The following is a 27003-nucleotide window of genomic DNA, read 5'->3' on the forward strand; positions in this document are numbered from 1 at the left end:
GGGTGACCAGATGCCCTGGTTTTTGGTGTCCTGTCTCAACGTTTTACAGCAAGTTTAAAATGGAAAAGAACACTGCAAGTCTGCAACAAGCGAACGCGTAGTGATTATTTTCACAAACAGAGGGCGCTGAAAGCTACGCTGATGATTACTTGCTTGGTCTCGCAGCTTCTTCAGCCTGGAGGAGAGCAGAGCACTATTATCATCATTTATCAAAAGAAACACTGTTATCGCTTTCAGAGTAGTCACATACTATTACTAGCTAGAACTAACTGTTCCCAGTGAATTTTAGTACTGTTTGTATGTAATGTATATTGGGGTAGGGCACTGTTTTGCACACAATTTTAAAAGGTTAACGTTACCAAAGCTTCACAAACATACCTGTTAAGTAGCCATGAAGACCAAAGATGTTCTTATTATGTGGAGATGTCAACTTCCGCACTTCAATTTGCTTCACAGAAGTAAGCTATTTTATTGAAATGTGTGAGATTTCCTATTCATTAGCTGCTATAGATTACTAGAAGTGGATTAAACGGTAAGACTATCTGCGCTACCAAGCAGTGTGTTTATGATTACAATAATACATTAAAATAATATTACAACAAGCACAACAGACTGTTTTGTACAGGTAAGATAACAGGACGTGGATGTCACCGGAACATTTCACCTTTTAGTTGCAAATAGCCTTAACATCATTGAAAAAGTATATAAATCCACAACGAACATTTAACGGCAAGCAATATAAGATGATAGGATGTTGCTTCACAAAAGCAAGTTTTTGTCATGACAGTGGACCGCAGGTATAAAACTTGAGTACTTCCAGGAAAGATTTCAAAAACGATTCTAAAGTTTTACCACAAGCTTTAATCACTCTGTGTATATTTACAACACATTTTTAGTTTTGGCATAAAGCTGTCATGTTTCTTAAGCATATAAATCAATACACGAAAGACTTAAAAATATTAGATATAAGTTTACAGTTCAAGTTATAGCTTTCAACCAGTGACTGAATACTGGTCTTCTCATTAGCATTACAGTATATAAACTATTGCATGGGACAATGCAAGGCACAGTGTCTTAAGTGCACTTAATTAAACTGAGTGAAAAAACAAACTATGCTACATTTAAAGGCAAGTGAATGACGGCTCATTCTTCGTCTCTGTGGAGCAGGCTTGATTCCTCTGCCAGAGGATGGTCTCTAGCACCTTGCGGGCTCCGATCCCTGAGGTCAAACTAAGGAACGACTGATGTGAAGAGCAATCAGAAGTAATCAGTACCAGTTCTGGTGTCCATAACATGGTGGTCTGAGAACTACAAGTACTCACAGGACATTGTTTGGTATGTGACTATGGAAGCTTAAACTGTTGGTTTACCTATACATTGTTCAACACATGTCCAATACAAAAATTTAAGGGTTACACATATTATTTTCCATATTATTTGACACTTGTACCAAAAACACAGTAGGGACTTTGAAAAGGCCACATATTTAGGGTGGGACTGCTGAGAGTCCATGATCAGCTGTGCAGTTTACAGCATGACCACACTACATGCCTGAGGAAAAAAAACAAGTCCGAAGGACAAAGCCATTTGTGTCTGAGCTGATCTTTAAAAGGGAAAATGAGGGGGCTGCTTCAGCCACAGGCAAAACTGAGCCGTTAGACAATGTATAAGCCTGGTCCAAAGTAAATACACTAGTACGTCAGCTGAAATAGAGAGTGATAGGGTGATATAATGTTTTTTTTTTTTCACAGAATCAGATCACTTAAGAGGACTGAGTGCCACTTAAAAAAAAATTATATATATATATATATATATATAATATATATATAAATGATAAGATCTTTTACATTTAATGTTTAAAATGTTAACTGTAAATCATCACAGTAATACAGTGCTGCAGGGATGATGTGTTTTTGTAGGCAAATGTTGAACAGTTTTTTTGTTTTAATGCCTCATATAAGGTCTGCGGTGGACACAAGCTCAAAATATTTTCCCATGTTATTCTACAACATGCAATACACCAACAATATCCCCTCGTGACATTTTTACAGCTTTTATTTGTCTTGTAAATGGTTTTGTTTCCAGATGGACCATTAAATGTGGAAATCCTGCAGAATTTAACCAATCGGATGTCGACTTTCCCTTTTTGTGAGCCTTATTCAGGTCCACAGTTTCATGAATGTGATGTCTGAGGCTGAGACTAGTAATGTTAACTTCGAGGTTATATTGCATTCAAAATTATTAAGTTTTTGAATGAATACATTGGTGATTGATTTCTTCATTTTATTTTAAGTGGCACATACACTCCTCTGTACTTTTAGTCCACCATCGGCTCATTTTTAATAGAGGAATTTTAAATGTGTGTAGGCAGAATCATTTGAGAAGACAAAATACAGGCCCCTTCAAAAATCATAATGTAATGCTTAGGAAAAATATAACAATTACAGCACCATTTTATGGCATCATTGTTCTACACCTACACTGTATAAAGGTCTGATGGCTCACAGAAATCTGACTAAGTAAACTTCAGGGCATCTCAGTTTGAAAACCCAAGGAAATATAAATGAATCATGGGATAATGTTGTCACGAGATACATTTCCCTTTATCCTAATTTCAGTCTCCACACAGTGTGCTTGATTGTCACTCTTTTTGATGAATAACATTATTTTATGTTTCTTTGACTGTCTAGTACCATAGCGGTTTATCAGTATTGTTAATTTTAAATGACCCAAAGATGCATTCCTCTCTCTTTTTGTGTCTGCTCTACCTCTATTGATAAGTTGGCCATCCCTTATTAACTAGCTCAAACTGATGAAGCACTGACTCTAGAAAGAGTGCAATATTGATTTGAGGTGACCGAGAGAAATCCAGCTTGTTCGGAGGAATGGATTTTCGTTTTTTCATAAACCTCGAGAAACCATATTATATATACATATATATATATATATATATATATATATATATATATATATATATAAAAATCCAATGGCTCAGAGCTGAATCTGAAATGTTGGATTGGAGATTGGCGATGTCGCGCCACGTTGGTTCAAGAAACCGCTGTCCCGTCTGAGACTTCTTTGGCTTGAGAAGCGGATCCTGTAAGGCAATGCGGGGGGGAAGTTTAGGCACTTGTTTTGGACAGTGTAGCTCTCCACAAGACATACAAACCGAGGGCAAAGGAAGGATGTACAGCAGACTGGAGGCGGGTTAGGGTCTGTTACTCTGCTCAAAGCTTTGAAGGAGAGTGGGTGTTCACAGTTGGAGATGTTTTATCCTCACATGATAGCACAACAGCCCCTGCAGGCCGCACAGCCCCGTTTTTGTTTCTTTGGGCTGAAGATTGTCAGGATGGCCTCATCAAATACTGTCTTTAGTCCCTTCTGAGTCAGTGCCGAACATTCCAGATAGCACTGGGCTCCAATCTGTGGACATCAATATACAATTTTGAAACAAAAAATGTAGGAAATTTAGTTCCATAGAACACAAAAGGAGAGGTCTATCAGAATGCAGAGCTGCTAGTTTCCATATGAAGAAAACTGATAGTGAGCACAGATTGTTTAGACTCTACAAAAGGAAATTGAAAATTCGCTGAAAATCTACCTTGGAAATCATGCTTGACAGTTGTGGTCAGCATTCATTCTCATTGAATGGAAAAGAGTAGCTCAAACACCCTTTTAAACATCTTTCTTTGTGTTCCACAGAAGAAAGTCAGTAATATGGGATGACATACTTGGAACAAAATGAGGATCAATCCTTTCAGTGCTGTGCAACAGTGGGGAAAGTTTAGGAATCATTCTTCTATTTTTTGAAGCCTGGATTTATAAAGAATAAAACAACTGAAAATTAAGCCAAACGTGTGAACATCCATCACCTCTCTGGCTAGTTTGAGGCCTTGCTCATAGGTCAGTGGCTTCTCCTTCATCTGGAGCAGACGTGCCAGTGTCTTTGGGTCATCTCGCAAGTCAATCTTAAATAGAAAAAACAATCCAATATTTTCCATAAATATTCATATTTTGACTTTGATCTGTTTGAGCTTCATCTGATAATAGGCAATAATAATAACTATTATTATTACTAACATTACTAATATTAATGCTTTATCTGATTATAAAATACAGCAACAATAAATTATTATGTATAGTTAATATTATTATTATTATGAAATCACATTTACTGTCTAAACCAAAAAGCTCCTGCACCTGTGTCCCGATGAGGATGTAGGGCACATGAGGCATGCAGGATTTGAGCTCAGGAACCCATTCCTCCTGCACATTGTGATAGGAAGCTGGATTCACGACAGAGAAGCAGATAAGAAAGACATCTGTGTTGGGGTAAGAGAGGGGCCGCAGCTGGTTGTAATCCTCCTATATGACGACAAGAAAAGTAAGGCCCACTTTAGACTCAATTCATGTCTCTTACAATTGAAATATGATGCAAAAGATCTTTTTGAAAAACTAAATATAAGTGAAAGAGTGCAGATGATTCATTTAAAGGTCAAAGATTCATTTAAAGCTTTTTTGTCTAACATACCCCCATCAGTTGTGCTCAGTTTACATAATTGGAGAAAAGTACACATTTGCAAATCAGCAGACTCTGAATTAACTAACAGACTTTGAATTAGATGTTCTCTAAAGTGTGCATATTCATTGTGATATAATAATAAAAATATGTCTTGGGATATATAGCTGTGGAAAGCACAGTTTGAGCTGTAATAAGAAATATTTTAATTGTTGATTAGTGTTATTTTCAGGTATTAAGATACTTCAACAACAGAGGCCAATTTGATTGTTCCTTTAATGAGACACGTTCGCTTGACAGTTCAGGAGGATATAATGGAGAAGTGTTCTCGAAAAATATCATTCAATTTAGAATCATGCTATACCATTCAAAAATGTGGGTTATATATATATATATATATATATATATATATATATATATATATATATATATATATATATATATATATTTAGACGATATGTGACCCTAGACCCCAAAACCAGTCATAAGTTGTTGTTTTTTTAAATGTATACATTTTTATATATCCTAAAAGCTGAATAAATTAGCTTTCCATTTATGTATGGTTTGTTAGGATAGGACAATATTTGGCAGGGATACAACAATTTGAAAATCTGGAATCGGAGGGTACAAAAAATGTAAAAAAATCAAATTATTGAGAAAATCGATAAGAAATTTATAAAACATCTTCATGGAATATGATATTATAATATTAAACAATAATAATAGTTAATGTTTCTTGAACACAAAATTAGCTTATTAGAATGATTTCCGAAGAATTTTACGATATCGTTTTTATGCCATTATTTCCTAAATAAATGCAGCCTTGGTGTGCATAGGAGACTTTTAAAAATGTTAAACATATACTGAGTCAATAAATGTAATGTTCTGGTAAAATTTTACATGTAGGGCATCATTATTATTCATGACTTTATTCTATCACTTATTATGAAACGCAAATGAACATAAATAATTAACATCAGGCCTTTAAAACGTCAGTGCCAAATGACAGCTCCGCACCAGCACTGGTATCTTGTAAAAGTCAGTTCTTCTTGAGTGCCATTGATCTCATAGTGAGCGATCAATAAAAGAGAAGGACCAGACATCACACAGATGCTTTTCTGTATCAGTGAACTGCTTATGGGTGCAGATGTACTGGATTATATAACTTTCATTTATACAGCAATGTGTGGCTCACTACATTAGTCTGTCTTTTCAATTCTGAAACGCAGCAGATATTCTTCATTACAGCTCATACTGTGCTTGCTACAGCTATATGTCCTAAGAAACATTTACATAATTCTATCAAGCTGAACAGTAATACACTTTAGCTTTATTACTTCAAGCAGAAACAGTCATAGAAACAAAAAAAAAAGTGAACCTCAATGCATAGTTAGTAAAAGTTGGTAAATATTTATTCTGTTATGCAAATCAGTACCCTATAGCGCTTTTCAGCAGTATGGTACAGTATCTGAGACATGCAATGTAAAATATGAATATAATGCATTTTTTTTTTTTGCATATAAAAGAATAGTTTATTTCCTCATAATTTATTCAAATGTATATACTGTTAGAAAATACATCTTGTTTAATGGATGCCACCCCACAGTGCAATGTCAGCAACTGCCAAAGTCCTTATAAGAGAATATTCCTCATGCAAATAAGAGAATTCCTTCTAAAAGCCAATACAACGGATGCTGGAAATGTTAAACTGATGAGTGGAAGTTACAGTAATGATCAATAATAAAAGAAAATAATTATGTGACTATTATTTTTTCCAACTGATTTAAGTTACGACACAAATATGTTGCAATATATTCTAGGATTAAAACATGAATAACTGGCACCCCATAAGAGGTGTATTACAGAGCCGGGTGATTATGTGATGCCTTTAGACACACAAGGAAAATAAACAGCTGGGCTTTGGTTCAGATGCATCTATATATCTTCAGGCTGTGTATGAATAGTCATGTGAGTTTCCTTTTGAACCACTTTAATAAGCCAAAATCAAAGTCATTATGGTGGGCTGACAGTGACAAAAACAACCCAGCCTGTGGTTTGTTGTAATTTCAATTCAGTGCTTGCAGCTTTATTTATAACATTATTCAAAACAGGCTGTGCAGTCTACCATTAAATGTGGCTGTGATGCAAAAGGAGTTTACATTCAGAGTGATCTGACGCATGTCCACAATGACATTTATTAATGTTTTTAAGAGTTTCAAATTCAATTGATGAAATCAGACTACAAATTGGACTACTGCCATGTTTACCACTGTGTGGCATCCCCTCTTCTTTTTATAACAGTCTGCAAACGTCTGGGGACTGAGGAGACAAGTTGCTCAAGTTTAGGAATAGGAATGTTGTCCCATTCTTGTCTTATATAGGCTTCTAGATCCTTCTTATACACAGCTATGGTGTAATTGATGCAGTCTGGCATTGTCATGTTGGAAAATGCAAGGTCTTCCCTAAAATAGACGACGTCTGGTTGGGAGCATATGTTGTTCTAGAACTTGGATATACCTATCAGCATTGATGGTGCCTTTCCAGATGTGTAAGCTGCCCATGCCACACACACTCATGTAACCACATACCATCAGAGATGCAAGCTTCTGAACGGAGCGCTGATAACAACTTGGGTTGTCCTTGTCCTCTTAAGTCCGGATGACATGGTGTCCCAGTTTTCCAAAAAGAATTTCAAATTTTGATTCGTCTGACCACAGAACAGTTTTCCACTTTGCCACCGTCCATTTTAAATGAGGTTTGACCCAGAGAAAACACATTGGATTCTGGATCATGTTTAGATATGGCTTCTTTTTTGACCTCTAGAGTTTTAGCTGGCAACAGTGAATGGCACGGTGGATTGTGTTCATGACAATGTTTTGGAAGTATTCCTGAGCCCATGTTGTGATTTCCATTACAGTATCATTCCTGTATGTGATGCAGTGCCATCTAAGGGCCCGAAGATCACGGGCATACAGTATGGGTTTCCGGCCTTGACCCTTTCGTACAGAGATTGTTCCAGATTCTCTGAATCTTTGGATGATATTATGCACTGTAGATGATGATAAATTCAAACTCTTTGCAATTTTTCTCTGAGAAACTCCTTTCTGATATTGCTCCACTATTTTTCACCACATAATTGGTGATCCTCTGCCCATCTTGACTTCTGAGAGACACTGCCACTCTGAGAGGCTCTTTTTATACCCAATCATGCTGCCAGTTGACCTAATAAGTTGCAAATTGGTCCTCCAGCTGTTCCTTATATGTACATTTAACTTTTCCAGCCTCTTATTGCTAACTGTCCCAACTTTTTTGGAATGTGTCCCTTACGAAAGGAAAATGTATTTACCAATATATTTCTTAAAATATATTGTGATATATTGGAAAAAATATATATATATAAGAATATATGCCTAATATATTACATGATATTTTCCAATATACTGCAATATATTTTTGTTTCATATGGGGTAGCTCTCATGAAATCCAAAATGAGCCAATATTTGGCATGACATTTAAAAATATCTCACTTTCAACATTTGATGTCATCTATATTCTATTGTGAATAAAATATAGGTTTATGAGATTTGTAAATTATTCCATTCGTTTTTTACTCACAATTTGTACAAGGTCCCAACTTTTTTGTAATTGGGTTTGCATTTAGTAGGGGAAAGACATTAAACAAGTGATACAAATTATTTTTGTGTTATGTCTGGTTTTATTCGGCTGTATATTCATTGGTATTTGGAAACAATAGTGAAATTGTAACAGAATTTTAATGCATTTGAGAGCAGTCAGACTTTTGGAGGATTTGTTATTGTGTGAATAAGGTTTAAAGTCGGCATGAAAAAAAAAAACTGAAATGCATTTTATTGTGAATGATTCAGCTATACATAATGTTTAATTTGTCAATTTTTTTTTACCTTGTATGTCGTAACTCGATCTTCCAGTAAAACATCAAACTGCTATCTGGTGACATTTGTTTGACTTTTCCAATATTTTTTTCTGCTTAAACCCACCCCTTTCTTACAGTATTGGTAATGTTCCTATTGTACAATAGTGTTCCTGTGGCTCAGTGGTAAAGCATTGCGTAAAAGGTGGCCAGTTTAATTCCGTGGGAATACACATACTGCCATTTAAGTTGCTTTGGATAAATGTGTCTGCTAAATCCATAAATGTAAATGCTATATATTGCAAGCTCTCACTTAAGTCTTGAATGTACATCACAGTATAGAAGGAAACATCCGCTTCTGTTATTGTGACTATATAGACTTCAGAAGCATTAACTCACTTGTCCAGCAGTATCGTACAGTCCCAGTAAGTGCTGCCTCCCAGATACTGTTACATTCACTGAAAAAAAATGAAAACAACAGCAAAAAAGGTTTGTTACATTCATTATGCATATCAAACAGAAATAATCCTGTGCTGAATATGCCTATAAAATGTGTGTTTGTCCAGCAGTGTTTCTGCTCCTGCTGTATCACATCCCTCTGATGTACTTCCAGAACTCTGGACCTGCTGTTTGGTTGTGGGTGGGAACGGAGGTTGATTTGGAACAGGACAGCTGTCAACAGCAAGGGGTGACCAGTTTTGGAAAACAGGGAGGGAAGAACGGAGTGTGTGCTTGCATACATATTTGATTCTGTATTGCGGGTGATGAGGGGGAGAGAACGGCTGTGTTGACACAACCAAAAGGAAAAAAACCCAAGACAAGTCAATCTTTAGTCATCAAGCGACACGCAATAAAAGACCACTGCTGAGAACAGGAGAACAGCTGGTCTCAACATTTCACAGAGGTTTCAAACAAACTGCAGATACTTAGTCCGCTGTGTGTCCACACTCTTTTCAAACTCAGTGCTCTGGTAGTGGTTTGATAAGACTGATTAAAGGAATGTGTCTGTGAGAAAAAAAGAGGCTGTTGTTTGAAAGGTTCTTCCTCACCAGATTCTTCAGTCCTCAAGCACCTTCTGAGACACCCTGAACTGAATTCAATCTTCTCAACTACATGATGGCCTGGAATATTGATGACTGGGACCATAAAAAGATTTTACCAAATATTTCATAACCCATCAACTGAACTGAGCCAGATACCCATGGATGCTTCCAAAATGACCAATAAACTTCCTGTCAGAACCAAAGCACTTCCTGCAAACTATAGATCTGGGATCCTTAATGAGCAGAAAAGCTTCTGGAAAAGGAGAAGACAGCCTCTCTAACATCCCTTGAAAATAAGCCCAGCAAAATGTTCGGACCAAATTCACCACAATATAATTGCAATAAAAATATGGCAATGCAATTGCATTTTGAGTACAGATGAATACCACTGATTATACAAATAATCTGATCTTTAAAATCTAGGCTCTCCAAGAGGGTTCACCTTTTATCCTGATACTTTCAATCTTCACAAATAACAAAAAAAGCACCATAAAAGACAAAAGGGTTCATACAAGTTGTGTGCAAGATTCCGGTCCACTGAGGTCATATTATAGCTATGTTTGAATATAATATGTGTCGACGAGCCAGTTGAAGGCTAGATTTTCATGGAACATGAAGTAATTTATTTTTATTCTCACCATCATATGATTTCAAAACGCTAAGAATATACCACAAGTCACATGGATCACTTTTATGATAATTTTATAGTGTTCTGTTGACTTTTTAAATATCTTTTTTGATAATATTTATTCAACAACAACATTTTAAACTATACTGAAAGCATAATTAGAATAGTTCTAGGTAGTCATAAAAATAAAACCCTAAAAGACACTGAAAACCCTAAAGCAGTTCTTACGCTAGCTTAACTGTTTCACTTGAGAAGCCATGATGTTTGTTTCATAAGTTATGATTGCAAAAAGGGTCTGTGTGGCCCTTTTAAAATTCAAATGAAATTTTCAGTCTAATCTCAATGCTAATTTTAACAATCATGTGCTCAACACTGGGGACAAGAGACAAATACAAAGCAGCAGCTCTAATGCCCCTAACTTAGCCTCGTGAAGGTACAGGGAGCCATTGAGGAGCCGCGTGAACTGTGGTGTGTTGCAGCTGTAGCTAACCAGCCAAGCGGTGTTATGATTAGATGTGCTTAGAAGTTCTTTCCCTGTAGACTATGAAGATGGACCAGAAACAGTGGCCTTGAGTCTGGGCTAAATAAGGAGTCTAATCTTTTCCTTTTATTGATTCTCTGACTCTTTATTTGCCTATAAATACAAAGCCACTAGTACAAAAAACAAGGCTGGGGTGATGTGAGGTGAAAGTTTGAGAGAAGTAGAGGAATTCAAGTCAGTAGGGATGGAGAAGGTTTGGGGGCTGTGAATCAGGCTCTCAGCTGTTCTCTCACGTCAGCTGCTTTTCCCAATGAGGCTCGAGCCTTCTGTAAACCCCAACCCCCATTCTGTGACCTGGACAGAAATCAATGTTGTGTTACAGTCTTACTCAGGCAAGCCTGACCCACTGTTGTGAAACATGATTTGGGGCATCAGAAGCCCACACACCCCTCCAGACCTCAACATTCTTCATTCCTCTTTTCTCTTTCACAGACTGGCCTGTGACATTAAGTCATCCAATACATCTGCATTCAGTGAGCTTTAGCCTATAAGAACAGTATAGCGAATTGTACAAATACTCATATGGCAATAGCAAGAGACTGCATATTTAATTTAGACACTTTCCATTCCATCACTAGGGCATTAAGTCTCAAGCGATAAGAAAGCATTTACTGTAGACGCTTTAACTGCTCTCTCACAATTTACACCCATTTTTCATGGGTGGACTATTATCCACCATCCATTCCCATAATATATTTTTTTAGCAATAAATATATTGGCATCTTAGATCTGGTACTAGTAACGGTGCATTGTTCACCATTCAGAGTGCAACTGTCATAACTGTTTAATTTCTGTAAATTGGCCAATGCCACCACTCAATTCAACCTTTACATCAACATGCCAAATATATACCAAATATATAGCTCAACCACTCCACTAATTATACATTTTCATTTAATTGCTTATTATGAAACTCTTTCTAGGTTTCTATAAGCCACTTCTCTTTAAGGTCTTACTCAAAAATATTTACATTTATTATATTACTTGAAGGGACAGTTCACCCAAAAATGGAAATTCTATCATAATTTACTCCCTCATGTTAGTACTATTATGTTTTGGACCTAGATTATCTAGAACAAATTCAAGTGAACTTTAGATGTAACGACTCATGTTTACCACAGGCTTTTTTATGTTTACCAGCAACTTTTACTCATAGTTCAAATGAAGGTTTACTTCCTTCAACCACTCCATTAGACACAACTTTTATTTATTTTTATTTATTGTTTCCACCAACCAACCACTAACCAAATCTGGCGTGTTGATACCACAAACCATCAAACCACATGCACAGGATAACAGGATATATAATAATATATAATTATTGTTCATATCATTGTTAATAAACCATCTAACTGATAGGCTATTGTTTTATTATAGCTCAGAATATTATTGCTCATGGTAATCTTTCAAAACCCTATGCTTTACAGATCTGCCAAATCAAGGAGAGATCAAATCAAATGGAAAATGTAGTGTTAAGATAATGAAAAAAAAAACAATTGGTGTTAAATTAGCGATCTGTGCTGATACAACACCAGCTGTGGTGAATGGAGCACTGCAGCACAAAGAGTTACCATTAGCTATGGCATAGATGAGTGTTTAACATTGAAAAGTGCTGTTCCCAGCCTGTCCTTATTACTTAAACGAACTAGCTTTTCAGCTGTAGGTATTTTAAAGAGAGGTCATATGTTGTTGTTTTGTTTTAATATCTTATTTGCAGTTTATAACGTAGATATGCTTAAATGAAAACAATCTGCAAAGTTGTTAATCCAAAAAACTGCAAGATAAATAAAGATATTGTCTCTCAAAAGAGAGAGTCGACTCAGAGTCGCCTTAAGGAGTCTTTTGCATGTTAACCGGTACACGTCACTGGGTAACACATTTGCATAATCTAAGCCTGCCCACGAAATACGAACAGAGTCTGACCTGCCCACAAACACTTCCGCTATTAGTGTGTTTACATCATGCTGAGAAGACGCTGTGTTCAAGGATACCACAGAAATACATTTCAAACCTTTTGTTGTGTGCCTGTCATTTTATCAAGGACTGCTCCTCTAATCTTGGCTTTTATCTTCATTGGCTTCTAATCTTCTTTATTTGGACTAACAAACTATCCGAACCACAGCCTGTAAGTACGATTTATATGTTTTGTGTACATTTTCAATTGAGTGCTCAAAATATACATTTTTTGTGCTAATATGTGATTAGGTTTCCAGGTAAGGCATATTATGCCGCATTTCCACTGAAATTACCCAGAACATTTGTACCAGGAACTTTTTTCCCCCCACACCTGTTGCTTTCTGCGTTTCCACCATGGTGTAAAGTACCGGGAAGATTAGGCAAATAGACTGGTGACGTAGGTCCGCGCGCGTTTCTCAATACAAAGTACGCTGATTTTGGACGTGCATCCTCGGTAGTTCAGACTCTGCTCAAAAATTCTGGAGTGTGATCTCCGTGACGACGCAAATTCGGTAATTCTGCAAACAGCAGTGTACTTGATAACATCAGTCAGCTCGCCTTGGCTACTGCAATTTTTCCCACTGTGCATTTACAATAAAACGAATTATGATATCAAATACCACTGCCTCCTTTCATTTTCATTTAAACATAATAATAGCTGCAGGAATGTACTTAGTTCAGGGATATGTGTATATATACAGCCATTACAATAAAACTAAATATTATATAAATGTATCTTTTTATTTTCATTTTAAATTATAGATAAATTTAATACAGACCAAAGATTACCTGTCAGATTTACCCAAAACTAATTATATTCTATGTTTAACCACTAAAGATACATCAGAGCCAGCTGCACATATCAGAGGTCTAGCCGAGGTGAGGCTGCTCTCGGCGGATACATGATTACTGAGCTCCTGCTGATCGCATGGAGCTCACGTCTCCGAAATCGGCGAAAAACATTTTTAAATAGGCGCTGTCTTTATAAATAAACCACAGATTCGAGTTTTAAACAACTACATTCTCGCCTGAAATACTTTTAAAATTACATTTCATGACACAATAACAGTAATATTTAGAAAATGATCCGAATAAATGGTGGTTGAAGTCCTAATGGTGCGTGAAGTCAACCAATCAGCATGTTTAGCGCCCAAGTCCCGCCCCCAAGAGTTTCGGAACTTTGAAAAAGTACTACCTCACCAGCAGGGACTTTCTTAGGAGCATTTTTTTACCCGGAACTTTAATTAGTTCCTGGTTCCCACGGTAGAAACACACCGAAGTCCCTGGTTCCTGGGTAAAGTTCATGCGGTGGAAACGCGGCTTTACTGTCTTATACTGAAGTAGATCTGATAATTCGCTGTTTACCCACTATTTCCTAAGAATGTGTCAATTAATGCAGACTGTCGTTGGCTCTAATTCCTTCATTTAAAAATAAAGAATGTAGTGTAGCTCACAGATTTGTGAAATTGCTATTTATTTTGCTGCACCGGCAGTTATAGGGTTAATGTGGGAGAAATGCGTGAGTTAGTTAAGGCTGGTGCACCTGTGATACAGCTGTTCTGCATTCTGATTAAAAGTTAAGACAGCGTCTTTTGTCTGTCATTCTTCAAACATTACAGTAATGTTAGACATATTTTGGTTTACAAACAATCCTTTCATCAGTGAGTCAAGTGAACACTTGGCTAACATACCAACCATTAAAGTGTTCACAGTTAAGCAGCTAAACTTTAGCTGTGGGCATGATTTGCTTGCATAAGTGTTTATGTATTTTATGTCATTATTATAAGAACGGCTGGAACACTATATTGTTTTATGTAAAGGTGCTTTGTCAATGGTAGCACTCGTTAACTGGCTCAAGGACTCCTCTCTGTGCCAATCACAACAGGCTTGGCTAGCTGACCAATCAGAGCAGAGTAGGCTTATGGAAGGGAGCGGTTTGCGCCAAACTAGCTTGGAATGAATCGTTTCCTAATCATGGGCAAATTACTCTAATATTAAATGTATATTCTGAGAAAATTACAATGATTTCTGACCATTGGCACATTACTCTAATATTAAATGTACATTCTGAGAAAATTAAAAAGTTTTCTGACCTTAGATGCATTTAAACCTGTTGTAGGGGACTCCAAAACAATATTAGGACACTTTAAAATATCATGTGACCTGTTCTTTAATATTGACCACGTGGTAATATCCACAATGTGGTATCACTGGTGGATTAGTTGGATTTGTTAGGAGTGTAGTGGGAGCCACACTAGACGATGACTCAACTCAAACGCTTAAACAGGCACTGTGTCATGGACTGGGAATGTCACTGGTTTGTTTTGGACAAGAAGATTCAGATCCTGTAGGATTTATGGATGGAAACCATAGTGTTGGGTTGAGCTCTAGTTCTCTAGATTGCAATCACAATGGTTCTAGTGAAAATAAATTTTAGTTCAATAACTCGTATTATATTTGGCCTTATTTACCTGAGTTATGTCTTGTAAAGTAGTCTGTATGTGTTACAGTTAGGGATGTAATGATTCACTTAACTCACAGTTCGATTCATGATCTTTTTTAACAAAAAAACACTTTGGATAAAAGGGTCTGCTAAATGACAAAATTTAACATAATGTAAATGTAAATAATAAAACTAAATTAAAATTTTAAAACAAGCCCCAAATCAAATAAAGGAACTCTCTTCATATAAACAAAATAAGGCTTTGTCTATGCTCTTTCCATTTAAAATTAGAGACAACAACTGCATTGTAATCGTGATCCAAACAAAGAGGCTGCAAACATGCAACATGAGCAGTTTTCAATCAAAATTAAATTGTAAATTTTCGAAATTTAAAGCTAAAACAGAATGGTTTGACTTCAGCTTTGCGAAATTATACATTAAAAATATCTGCATGAAACAGAAATAGCGGACAAGCTAAATGTGACGCAGATTCACTCTCTGCCAGCAGGTGGCGCTTAAAGATTTTCCTTGGTTACCACTGTAAACAAAGCAGCTCTGCACTTATGAACTTTAATATGCATTATATAGAGGCAAGATGAAAAGAAAAAAAATACCATCTAAACATTTCTAAAGGCGTTAAGTTCCCCTCAGACATACATTCATATAAACTAATTGAATCGCGATTTGTTTAGCATCTAAACTGATTTAAATCGTCACATATTTGAATCGATTTTCAGCCAGCTCACGGTTAATCCTTACATCCCTAGTTTACAATTAATATAAAATACTAGGTTGTTTAACAGACATAATCGGAAAAGTTAAATTATATGATATTAACTTTTCTAATGTACAGTACTAAAGTTCTGAGTCAGTAGTATTTTAGTCTATTAAACAACATAAATATATCTCCAAATAGCTGCTGCTTGGATTGCTCAGTTAACCATTTAACAATACATTTTGAAAAAAGCTGCTTGTTTATTAATTATATGTTCACTTATAATTCAATTACCATATTATCAGTGTTTCCTATGTTGCAAACTGTTCCATTACTGCTGAGGCATGAATGAATATCATGGTTTTCATTTAAGACCAATTCTAGTATAGCAACACAGTAAAGCTTTCAGTGGCCTACAATGGGAGCTCTGTGGTCTTTATCCTGCACATTAAGCCACTATGTAACAATTCGCTACTTTATTATGATGCTCTGTCAAGGCCTCTCTCCAGGGGCCTAATATGAATGTAAATGATTGATTGGCCCTGGAAGAATATTGTCTCTCTTCTCTCTCAATTTTTCATTCTGTACTACTGTCTTTCATGCCATGTACTGTAGATGACAGCAGTCAACCTCTAAATGGTGCTTATAGGCACTTCTAACTTTTACATAATTTGAATTTACATCTGTTTGCCAGCAAACCATTATTCTTTATGAGCACGGTTTCATTTCCTTAAAGGTGAAGTGTGTTGTTTATGCACAACTAATGTAACCAAAATCGATTGTAACAATTGAAACCGGTTTCCCAAACACTCTCACTGTTGGCTTCTGGTTAGGATTCTTAAAAGTTCTGTGGCAAACTTAAAGTTGTCTTGGCAGGACAAAGTATTTAAACATTAAAAATAAAATCATAAAACCACCACAAGGTTAAAGCCTGCTCAATCATGCTTCTAATTGTTTTTTTTTTTTTGGGGGGGGGGGGGGGGGGGGGGTTAATACCCAAAAAGTGCCTGCATTCAAACTTTTGTTCTGTGACATCATCCATTTAGTGTCCTTTGGATGGCCTCACTCATCAGCTTTATTCAACTGCAAGAGTTGAATCACACTCCCTGAAGATCTTTCCATCTCATTCAACTCCCAAGAGTTTAAAAGTTTTACTCACTCCTTGAATGACTTCAGTCTGTTCAGCCTGCACTGGCTGGAGAAAATTACAACACAGGATACTAATAATATCTCATAAAAAGGAAAAGAGCTTTACTTTCTGGCACAGCCCAGATACACATGCCTTATTTGATCATATGGCACATTAGAATGAAATGTGTAATAGAAAATCCGTTGACAATAATTGCTTTATGGTTCTTAAGCTATCAAAAACACTTTCACAAATGAAAGCCAAAAAGGGGGCTGAACTGATTTTTTTTTTTTTTTCAGTGGTTGAATTACTCAGTCATTGTGGTATCATAAATCATCTAAAGATGCTGAATAAGAGATCTTGCTTCAAAATGTAAACAGAGTAAATATGAAATGACAGCAACTCACTCCACTGCTTTTCAAACTTTTCCACCACTAATAACGTCAATGTAAAAGATCTGTTTTCCATTTGGAAGATTGCATTAGATTAGAATGATTGCAGACATCTACTTTTGAAGCACTTTTTAGATTAGTGTCATTCTGAATTTTTCATTTTAGAATTTTTTATAGTTAGGAAAACTTATAATAAGAGATCTTAGCTATCCAAAATCACATACTGTCTAGTAGGTGATATATTTGGTTTGAAAAATACTTTAATTTTGACTCTTAAAAGCTGTGTTTTTATATGGTTTGAATATGGGAGTTATGAATGAACGTATCATTCTCTATGTTGTTATTGTCACGTGACCTACCAGTGTCAGTTGCGTCCCTTCACTGCCACTTAAAAATCCTCTTCTGTGGCCTCATGGGAAAGTAAATTGTATCTGAGGATGTTATAAGTCGGGTACTTTTTGCCTCCTTTTCTCTCTTCAGATACACTGCTTTGTTCATGTAGCCTACTGTCTTTCACCTACAATAGTCATATGGACAAGGGCTTGTTTGTAATTTTTAAGTTCTTTTAAGAAGGTTCTTTATTTATATTTGTAAGGAAAGTGCCCTGCTGTTTACAGAGGATGCTGAAGCAGACCTGTCTGCCACTGTGTAATTAGGACTTGACCCTCATATGATTCTGGGAGCATGCATGTGTCATAGGGGGCTTTCCCCTGATGAGAAACCAAATCCTTTATGCATTCATAACCTACATATGCGTTTGAGTCAGAGAGAAAAAGAAAAAAACTTAATGGATGGCAACAAATTTGTAACCATAAGCCACCGTGGTCCTACAAAGCTATAATGCCTACAGTACAGTAGACTACTGACAACGCGTTGAGATCGCATTTGTTCCTGTGATCAACAGGTTGCGGCTCTCGCGAGCTCTGACTCTCACTGATGCGCAGCTTGTTGCTATTTACATTGTTTAACATTTACAACATAAACTGTCTTTTGACGTCCCTAGAACAGTAAGATAGCTTAATGGCCAACGACCTTAAAGCCGTTTTAAACACTTGTTACAGTATTTTTGTTCAACTATTGTTGAATAATAAAACTGACACAGATTCGGAAGCAAAGCTTTCGGTAGCCTACGTTATTGCTATGGTTACATATTTAGTCCAAGCAACAACCTCTGTTTACAAAGCGATTTAAATGTTGAAAACATTGATGGAATGTGCAGCTTATAATAGCGACACCCTTTTGAGATTCATTAAGTAGGCCTACAATATGTATATTTTATTAACCCTTATTTAGAGGGCTCTGATCCCTAAACTATAGCCTAATTCGTACTCTGTTTCTACTTTTTATTATGTCGGCCCTCAGTCCTCGCTCTGGCAGTTGATATCTCCTCTTTCAGGTGCTATTCTTGGGACCCCCTACCCGAGTGTAGTGGGGGGCGGTACACAAGGATTAGGTAGATACTGTAAACTGCACTTCATAAATAGGGAATTGTATTTCATGCTTTGAGATGGAAACCGTCTTACCTGCATAGTGATCGAAAACAGTTGGTAAATATTCCTCGGGAAAAGCATCGTTGGCGTAACTCATCAGCAAACAGGTTTTTCCCACAGCTCCATCGCCGACCACAACACATTTCAACATCTTTTTGGCCGAGGTGTCGAGAGGATCGCTGTTACTGCCTCCCTCCTCAACCGCTCCCGCTGCGTTCTGTCTACTTTTCGAGCTGAGAGTAGGCATGATAGTTGGACAAGTCCAGAAACTATATCCTCCACAGGTAATCAAGTATTCGGTCGACTAGAAATACCAGTTTTTAAGACGTCAGTCTTCGTCTGACCAGTTGAAACACGAGTTAGCGTGTCGTACGCGGCGCAGGCAAGTCCGTCTAGTAGGTGACCCACGCTTTAGCTCGCGCTTCCAAAACAATCCCTCGCCATCGACAGCAGTTTCAAGAAAACTCACTATAACTCCTACAACTTGCATTCCGATATTTTACATTTTCCTGATCCGACTACAAAACCGTTTCAAAAACAGTGGCTGGGACTCCGGTTTAATTCCTTCATACTCCGAACAGCTTTCCACATTCGCCCCTACGCGGCTACTCATCGTCAGTGTCAGGAAATCATTGGTTTCCTTGCGAATTCCATATTAGGCAGGAGTGGGCTGGGAACAATAGGGGCTCTGTCCACAGCCTCCTCAGACAGGGGACTCCAGCGGCACAGGAGGGGCGGGTAGGAGGACGTCCCAAATCTAACTGCGTTTCTTAAAATATGGCGCCACAGGGAATTGGCTGGAGGTGGATTTCCATTCATTCATTCATTCATTCATTCATTCATTCATTCATTCATTCATTCATTCATTCATTCATTCATTCATTCACTTTCTTTTTTATTAACTCTTCTGATTGATAATTCAATCATTTTATCTAGCCTGTTGTTTCTTTCATATTAATGTATCCAGTGTTCATTTATTCATATTTTCCCCGAAGGCTTTATTATGAAATACACTCAGGTTTAATCTGAAATGTGTTGAATAAACATAAAAAGTTTTATGAAGAAATATGAATACTGACGTGATCCTATCATATTGACGTAATTAGCTACAAGGACTCTGCATCCCGATGTAATCAAGATTGCGCATAAACCTTCCGTAAACTCATGGATTATAGCCCTATCCCTTAGTGAGTGACTTACTTGAACTGTTACATTAAATTTTTTTGCTCACATAAGATGACATCCCTATCATCTACAACAACTCTTGAGTATCCATGCAACTAATTTGCGCGCAAAAGGCACCATCTGTTGCATCTCCATGGCACCGGGCATCGCGCTCGAGATTCCTGTGCCAGTCAATTTTTATTGTTTCAGTTCGCCAGTGCGCAGGCGCAGAACAGGGGAGCGCAGAGCCTGCAGAACTGCGAGCGCTCCGTGGTACAAAGGACCCATACCAGCCAGGCACGGCGCAGCGTTACCATGATCTTCTCCATCCCACCGATAGATTCCCATCCCACCTGCATCACTTTAACGACCAGCTTCCAGCAAGTCCGTAAGCCTGACCGACGCTGCCCGGCCGCAGAATGCACGGGGGAAAAAGAGGACTGGTGGCACCACAGAACACTTTTTTGGAAAATATTGTCCGTCGCTCAAGTGGTAAGATGATCGCTTTCTTCAGATTGCAGTAGGCTATGACCCGATAAAGCAAAGGGGAAAGTATTATGATGTCTTAAGATGTTTAAATTCTCTCTCTTTTGCTTCTTTCTAACTTTAATAATGCGTAGAATTATGCGTAAAAGTGAAGCTCCCGAGTTTCTTTCCATAAAAATGGAAACCCACATTTCTTTTTACTAATCAAAGTAAGATTAAATATTTAGATCTGACGTGCCTCAAGTCATTTTTATAAAGTCTTCTTCATTGATTGCTAAATAAAACATTAAAACCGAGAGCTACAAAACTGAAAAAAAAAAACATCCGTGATCTAAACACGACCGTACCATTACCATAATAATAGTAATTCAAAACAGTTAACAAAACATCGCTCGATCGCTTCCCAAAACATTGCCTTTAATATTGCTAAACATTATCAGCATTAATGTAGTAATGCATCAGTGAGACTAGATTATTATATGGCATCAACAGCCTACACTTGGGATGAATCTTACGCGGGGAAATATTTATTTCCGTCAATTGACGCTTGTAAAAAATGCGTTTTTTTATTTTTTGCTTTAGAGCAACAAAAGCAACCATTTCCTCACATAACCCACCTCTTTGCTTACTTGAGTTAAACTTTAAACCAAACATTAAATCTGATAATTTATTGCGGTTTAACTGTTTTGTATATATATATATATATATATATATATATATATATATATATATATATATATATATATATATATATATATATATATTATATTATATTATTATTATTATTATTAGTAGTAGTAGTAGTAGTAGTAGCTAGTAGTAGCAGTAGCAATAGTAATATTATTAGTATTATTTGTATGAACCAAACAGTCAAAGAGGCTCTACAATCATCAGCTTATCTGCATGTTCAATTCTCAGTTGTTTGTATCCTTAAATTATTTTTGATCATAGCAAAAGTTAATTTAAAGGTGATGCAGTTTTTCTCGGCTGTTTTGCTATGGATCTTCTCAGTGTGGAATGCTTGTTGCCTGTGGCATGAATTGCAGAGTCATTTTGTGTCACATACAGTTTCCGTGTGAATCTGCCACAGGTTCTCTCTGAGTTTGTGTTAAAGGACCTCACCAGCAGAGGTCACACATGATTACTGCAACAAAAGCTGTTAATATCTCTTCACTCTATTTCACATAACACAAATGTAAAAGTTAAATACATAGATTTGGGTGTTTTTGTGTATACATTAAGACCAAACAGTTATTTCTATTGGACTGTGTGTGTGTGTGTTTTAATGTGGTACCCTCTCAGCTCATAATACCATGCCCTGACATTTGCCGTGGGCAGCTCTCTGACCTCCGAGGGTCTCTGAATCTTCCACACACTCTTTACTAAGTCTGACGCAGAGCTTGCTTCTTTTGAGAAGAAGGCTCCACATAATTTTTTATAAATCCTAATCACAGTCATTGTAGTAAAGAGATGCTGATATTTGTATTGCGTGAGCTCTTCTGTCACTGTGATCATTGTTCAATGTTTAAGCGAGTGAGTGAGTGGAGGCATTTCGAATTCTAGTGCAGATAAAGTTGTTCAGACCTCATATTGTTTCTGGTCATCCTCCCCTCATCACATTAGAAATTAAAATATGCTGACTGAATCTGAAGGGGCTGGATAATTGATTATTGCATTTAAATTTACATTTTTTCCCTTGTTGGCTTTTAAAATAACCAATTTACAAGGAAGTTCATGCATTCTGTGTTTGGATGAATGAACACTCTTACAGCCGTCAGTACAAGGCACAAGTCAAAGACAAAGTCAGGAAGAGTCAGTTTTGCCTGTCGAGAATAAAAATGAGAGGTTTCCTGTAATCAAAAGGCAAGGTTTGTGTCTTCTTCCTCACCACAGTTTCACCAAGGTACATTTAAAAATGTATCTAAAGCCTGTGCCGATATGCTGCCAATGAGCTGCCAGCTCCAGCTGAGGCTGCATGCTGATGGTGATGCAAATTTATATTTGGGAGTGAAAAATAGAGAACGTATTGATGATGAACATGCCAAAACTGTCCTTGTGGAACATTTTAGAGTTGTAGAGCTGATAATTAGTTACAATCTGATTATGCAGATACAATAAGCAAATAGTGTGCAGGTGGTAAATAAAGGATGGGAGAACTGTGTGATTTATGGGATAAATTGGAGAGAGTTAGGAATGATCTCAGTTGGATTCTAGAAGGGCAGTTGAGGCCTTTTTTGTTGTCTTTATGAAGTTAGTAGGATAGTAAGGTATCAAAAGAATATTTTCAGGAAGATGAGACATGGTTTGGTTTGACTTCAAAAAAAGAAAAGAAAAAAACACCACTAACTTCGTCATTTTAGTTGAAACCCCAAAAACACAATGCACTTGGCAGCAAAGTTAAACCGGGTGTAATAAGCCAAGCTATCAAAACTCTGAATTATTGTCAATTATGTAATAGCCAATAATTATCCAATCTCTGAGCATAATTCCAGCAAGAATTTAAATTGTTCAAGCAATTTGTTTTTCATATACCTCTTATATTGTCATACGCAGCATGTCCACCTCAAAATAATGAAGCCTTTCATGAGTGCAGCTGTCAAAATGATGTAGGTGTTTCTGAGGCTTTGTGTCTCTGTCCCTCATTTACAACCCAACACCTCTCTGTAGGTCTTCTGCTTTGTTTGCAGACAGCAGAGTTTGTTTGAGTTTTTCCAGCCCACTTAGGGGAATCGAAACAAACAGCTGGGGGGTAAACAAAGTCAACTTTCATAAAGCATTTTACCTTTACATATCATTGTTAGAACAGCAAAAGCACTGCACATTTCCGGCCAATTTTCTTATGTAAGTAGAGAAACAACTGGGCTGAGTTTTAATGTGCTGAAGAAGCTCTTTGTAGCTAGCTTGATGTTTGGCTAATCAATGACAGCAGGGTTCTCACTGCCTGGGAAATTAAATTATTTCAAAAGCTCTTTTTGATATTGAGGACAGCTATACTGTAACTGCATTTAAGTATGAGAGTTCTGAGTATAAAATTTATAAAGTAGAGTTTGTGTGGTAAAATGAAACTTTTGAAAGAAACACGCATCACAATAGCACAAATAGCATTAAGGAGATCATAAGACTAGTGCCAGAGGAACAAAAAAATAAAAATAAGAAGAAAGAAAAGCATGTGAGGAGATATGAATGCAGATTAGAAAGCCACTAATGTAATGAAAGTGCTATCTTACGTTCACCACAGTTTACGAGAACAGAGAGCTGGTTGTGTTTTGTGTTCACTATCAAAGGGAATTGGTATCTGTTATCTAAGATGAAAATAGTCTGTTTTTTTAACATGCTTAGGATCGTAATGGCCAACAGAAAACTGTTTTCACAAAGATCACAGGCATGAAGAATGGTGCACTCGGTGTAAATATAGGTTTATCTTAATAGGATCTGTTTCTTCTTCCACTTTCCCTGTAGTCATCCTTTCACCGAGAAGCAGGTGCACCAACATACTTCCACATAGACAGTGCAAAAACACATACAATGCAATAGCATCACATACACAGAAAAAAAATGAATGCATTATGTTAATGGTTCCAAAAATAGAATGTTTGTGCTTGTTCAATGTCATTACTTCTCACTGCAGCGACCGCCAGAAGTAACATGCAGATGAGTGCAGGAAAGACACTTCGTACCTCCTAATGGCACCAGACCTACTGAAGGGAGCGTTTACATTGGGGATTTGTTTGTAACAGGCTCCAGTTGCACCTCCATCTTCTTTTCTAACCTAGAAGATTTGTAGAACGTCTCTGACTTCCTCCTCAGAAAGTTTAGGCTTCTCTGGTCTTTCTGCTACATACAGCATTGCTGTGTTGTCAGTCCAGTCCAGTCTGCTGTTTTATAGATTTCCATGTATTTGTGGGTCTGTACCATCTCTGTGTTTTCATAGCTGTATGAAAATGTTTTGATTGCTGATGGAGACTACAGTGAATTAGCATGCATCTAAAACTAAAAAAGGTTAAAAAAAAAGGCCATTCCAAATATTGACCTGAGGAAGACAAAATGAGATTTACAATAACTGTTTAGAATATACCCAGTAAATTATATGGGGATTAAATATACTGAGAACCAAAAAAGCAGCATAAAGTATTATAAAATGCTCTATTTAAAAGCTATATAAAAATACTCATTTGCGGTCACTTCCAATTCGACTTTTTTTTTTCTCAACAAGATTTTAGTGATTATTTTTTATAATACTGTGAAATATAATTGCAATTTTAAACAACTGTTTTTAGTGTGAATATATATTGTAAAATGCCTGTAATGACATTGTTCCAGTCTTCAGTGTAACATGATCCTTAAAAAATTCTTACAATATGCGGATTAGATGCTCAAGAAACATTTACTTGTTGAAAGTTGTTCTGAAACCAGTTGTGCTGCTTAATATTTTTGTGGAAACTATAGAACTATTTTTCAGAAAATAGAAAGCTTTTGGACTATAAATGTCTTTACTGTCACTTTTAATAAATTTAAGGCATCTTTTCTGAAAAAAGTATAAATTAAAGGAAAAAAATAAAAATTGGTAAAGCAATGAAAGAGTCACGAGATTGGGGTTTCCTACCTGAATAGCCTTTGGACATGATCCAGCAAGGCAGCAAGATGTCAGCATGGCAAGATGTTTTCACAGCATTTAATAATAATAAAATTAGCAATTTTGAATCTGAAGCAAACCTTTGACAGTTTGGACAACTGTGTTTTATTAAAGGTGACATATTGGCCCTCAGGAAATCTCAAAGTTTGTTTGCCCCTGTCTGAACCTTCTCTATTGGAATTTCGAAATTGTGTGCTTGAGACTGAATCGACAACTATCCTCAAAGCTGTTTGCTTAAGGCAGGACCTTCAGCCGGAGATTGGCAGTGGTTATTTCCTAATGCACATGCTGTGGACATCTCTCCTCTTGCTGGAAGTAATGGAGTCAAATGCTGACACACACAAAGTGTCACGCAGTAATTGAATAGAGAATTATAGAGAGATAAAGAAAGACAGCGAGAGGCGATGGAGCCAGAGAAAAGGTCACAAATTGTCTGACAGCAGAGACTCCTCCGCACAGGGTTTAATAATCAGCGATTTATAAATCTACTTCTCTCTTTTGTCAAACCTGAAAATTTTGAATCGAATCATGGCCTGTCTCTCTGTGTTGCAAATGCAAAGGAATATAATTTTTTCCAGCCTTTTAAGAAATTTGAATGACTTTGAATACATAAAAACCATAGACTGTATAAAAACTTGGACATAGTGTCTGTGACGTCACCCATAGTTACCAAAGAGCGTTTTTGAAGCCAAAAGTGGGCGGAGCAGCCGTCGTCATCTTGGCAGCGCATCACCGAGCGTCACTTCTGGATAATCGAAAATGGGCAAAGAGGTGGGAGCTGGTCGCTGAAACCACGCCCACTTAGTTTGACAGCGGTAACAGCAGCTGCAATCCACCTGTGACTCAAGTGGCCGCGCCCTTAATTATTCAGATATTTAAGGCTTAATACAATTTTTTATCCCCCTCACGGTTGTCATGAAGGGCAAAATATGCTAAATAGACCAAAATAATTTTTTGACCCAGGCTGTAAACATGTTTTTCTGTTGTAAAGTTGGGGATTTTAAAGGGATAGTTCATCCAAAAGTGAAAATTATGACATTAATAACTCTCATGTCGTTTCCAAACCCGTAAGACCTCCGTTCATCTTCAGTACACATTTTAATCTATTTTAGATTTAGTCCGAGAGCTTTCTATCCCTCCATTAAAAGTGTGTGTACGGTGTACTGTCCATGGTTTAATAAAAACATCTTCACAGTAGTCCATGTGACATCAGAGGGTCAGCATCGATAATACATTTTGGTCCAAAAATAGCAAAAACTATGACTTAATTCAGCATTGTCTTCTCTTCCGTGTTTGTTGTGAGCGAGTTCAAAAAACTACAGTTTAGTGATATCCGGTTTGCGAACAAATCATTCGATGTAACCGGATCTTCCTGAACCAGTTCACCAAATTGAACTGAATCATTTGAAACGGTTCGCGTCTCGGTTCGAGAAATTCATTTATTCAAACAGTAATGCAAACTGCTGTGAAGAAAGAACTGAAGATGAACACATAGTCGAGCCAGATAACGAACAAAATATTGACTCATTCTTGAGTCAAGAACCGGTTGCATTGGTTTTCAGATCACCAGTAGTGATGGGAAGTTCGGTTCTTTTCCGCGAACCGTTTCTTCTGGAAAGTTCGATTCAATAAACCGGTAGAAAAAAACGGTTCACCGGTTCTTTTGCGCTCAAAGTAATGCCATCATTTGCGATGATTGCCCTTGATTCAAGCCTTCGGTTTACCTGGGCTCATAACATTAGCGCAGAATCAGTTCAGAATCAGTCACCAAAAGAATCAGTTCGGTTCAGGCGCTCTGTGTGACGATCTGCTTCACACTGAATCACACATGCGCAGTATCATCAGCTCCTTGGTTCTCGAATCAGACTCCGACAGAAACGGTTCTTTTGTTCGTTATCTGGCTCGGCTCAGTGTTCATCTTCAGTTCTCTCTTCACAGCAGTTCAGTCAGTGTACTGTTTGAGTAAATGAATTAC

General features: G+C 37.0%; 2 protein-coding genes across 2 annotated transcripts in view; one reads left to right on the forward strand and one right to left on the reverse strand.

The window, feature by feature from the left end:
• Window positions 1-838: 838 nt before the first annotated feature.
• On the reverse strand, window positions 839-19458 carry rhoj (ras homolog family member J). Its single transcript, XM_052586315.1, has 5 exons — window positions 18779-19458; window positions 8808-8866; window positions 4201-4365; window positions 3873-3968; window positions 839-3423 (listed from the first exon to the last, which is right to left on the reverse strand). The coding sequence occupies exons 1-5, from the start codon at window positions 18990-18992 to the stop codon at window positions 3277-3279; spliced, it is 681 nt and encodes a 226-aa protein (XP_052442275.1). The 5' UTR covers window positions 18993-19458; the 3' UTR covers window positions 839-3276.
• Window positions 19459-19885: 427 nt separating this feature from the next.
• Window positions 19886-27003, forward strand: part of kcnh5a (potassium voltage-gated channel, subfamily H (eag-related), member 5a) — a 75884-nt gene continuing 68766 nt past the window's right edge. Inside the window, exon 1 of the mRNA XM_052585677.1 lies at window positions 19886-20401. Within this exon, the coding sequence (XP_052441637.1) occupies window positions 20329-20401 (73 nt within the window). The 5' untranslated portion in view covers window positions 19886-20328. The remainder of the gene's footprint in view (window positions 20402-27003) is intronic.

This window comes from Carassius gibelio, chromosome B20 (genome assembly GCF_023724105.1).
Source record: "Carassius gibelio isolate Cgi1373 ecotype wild population from Czech Republic chromosome B20, carGib1.2-hapl.c, whole genome shotgun sequence".
Lineage (NCBI taxonomy): Eukaryota > Metazoa > Chordata > Actinopteri > Cypriniformes > Cyprinidae > Carassius > Carassius gibelio.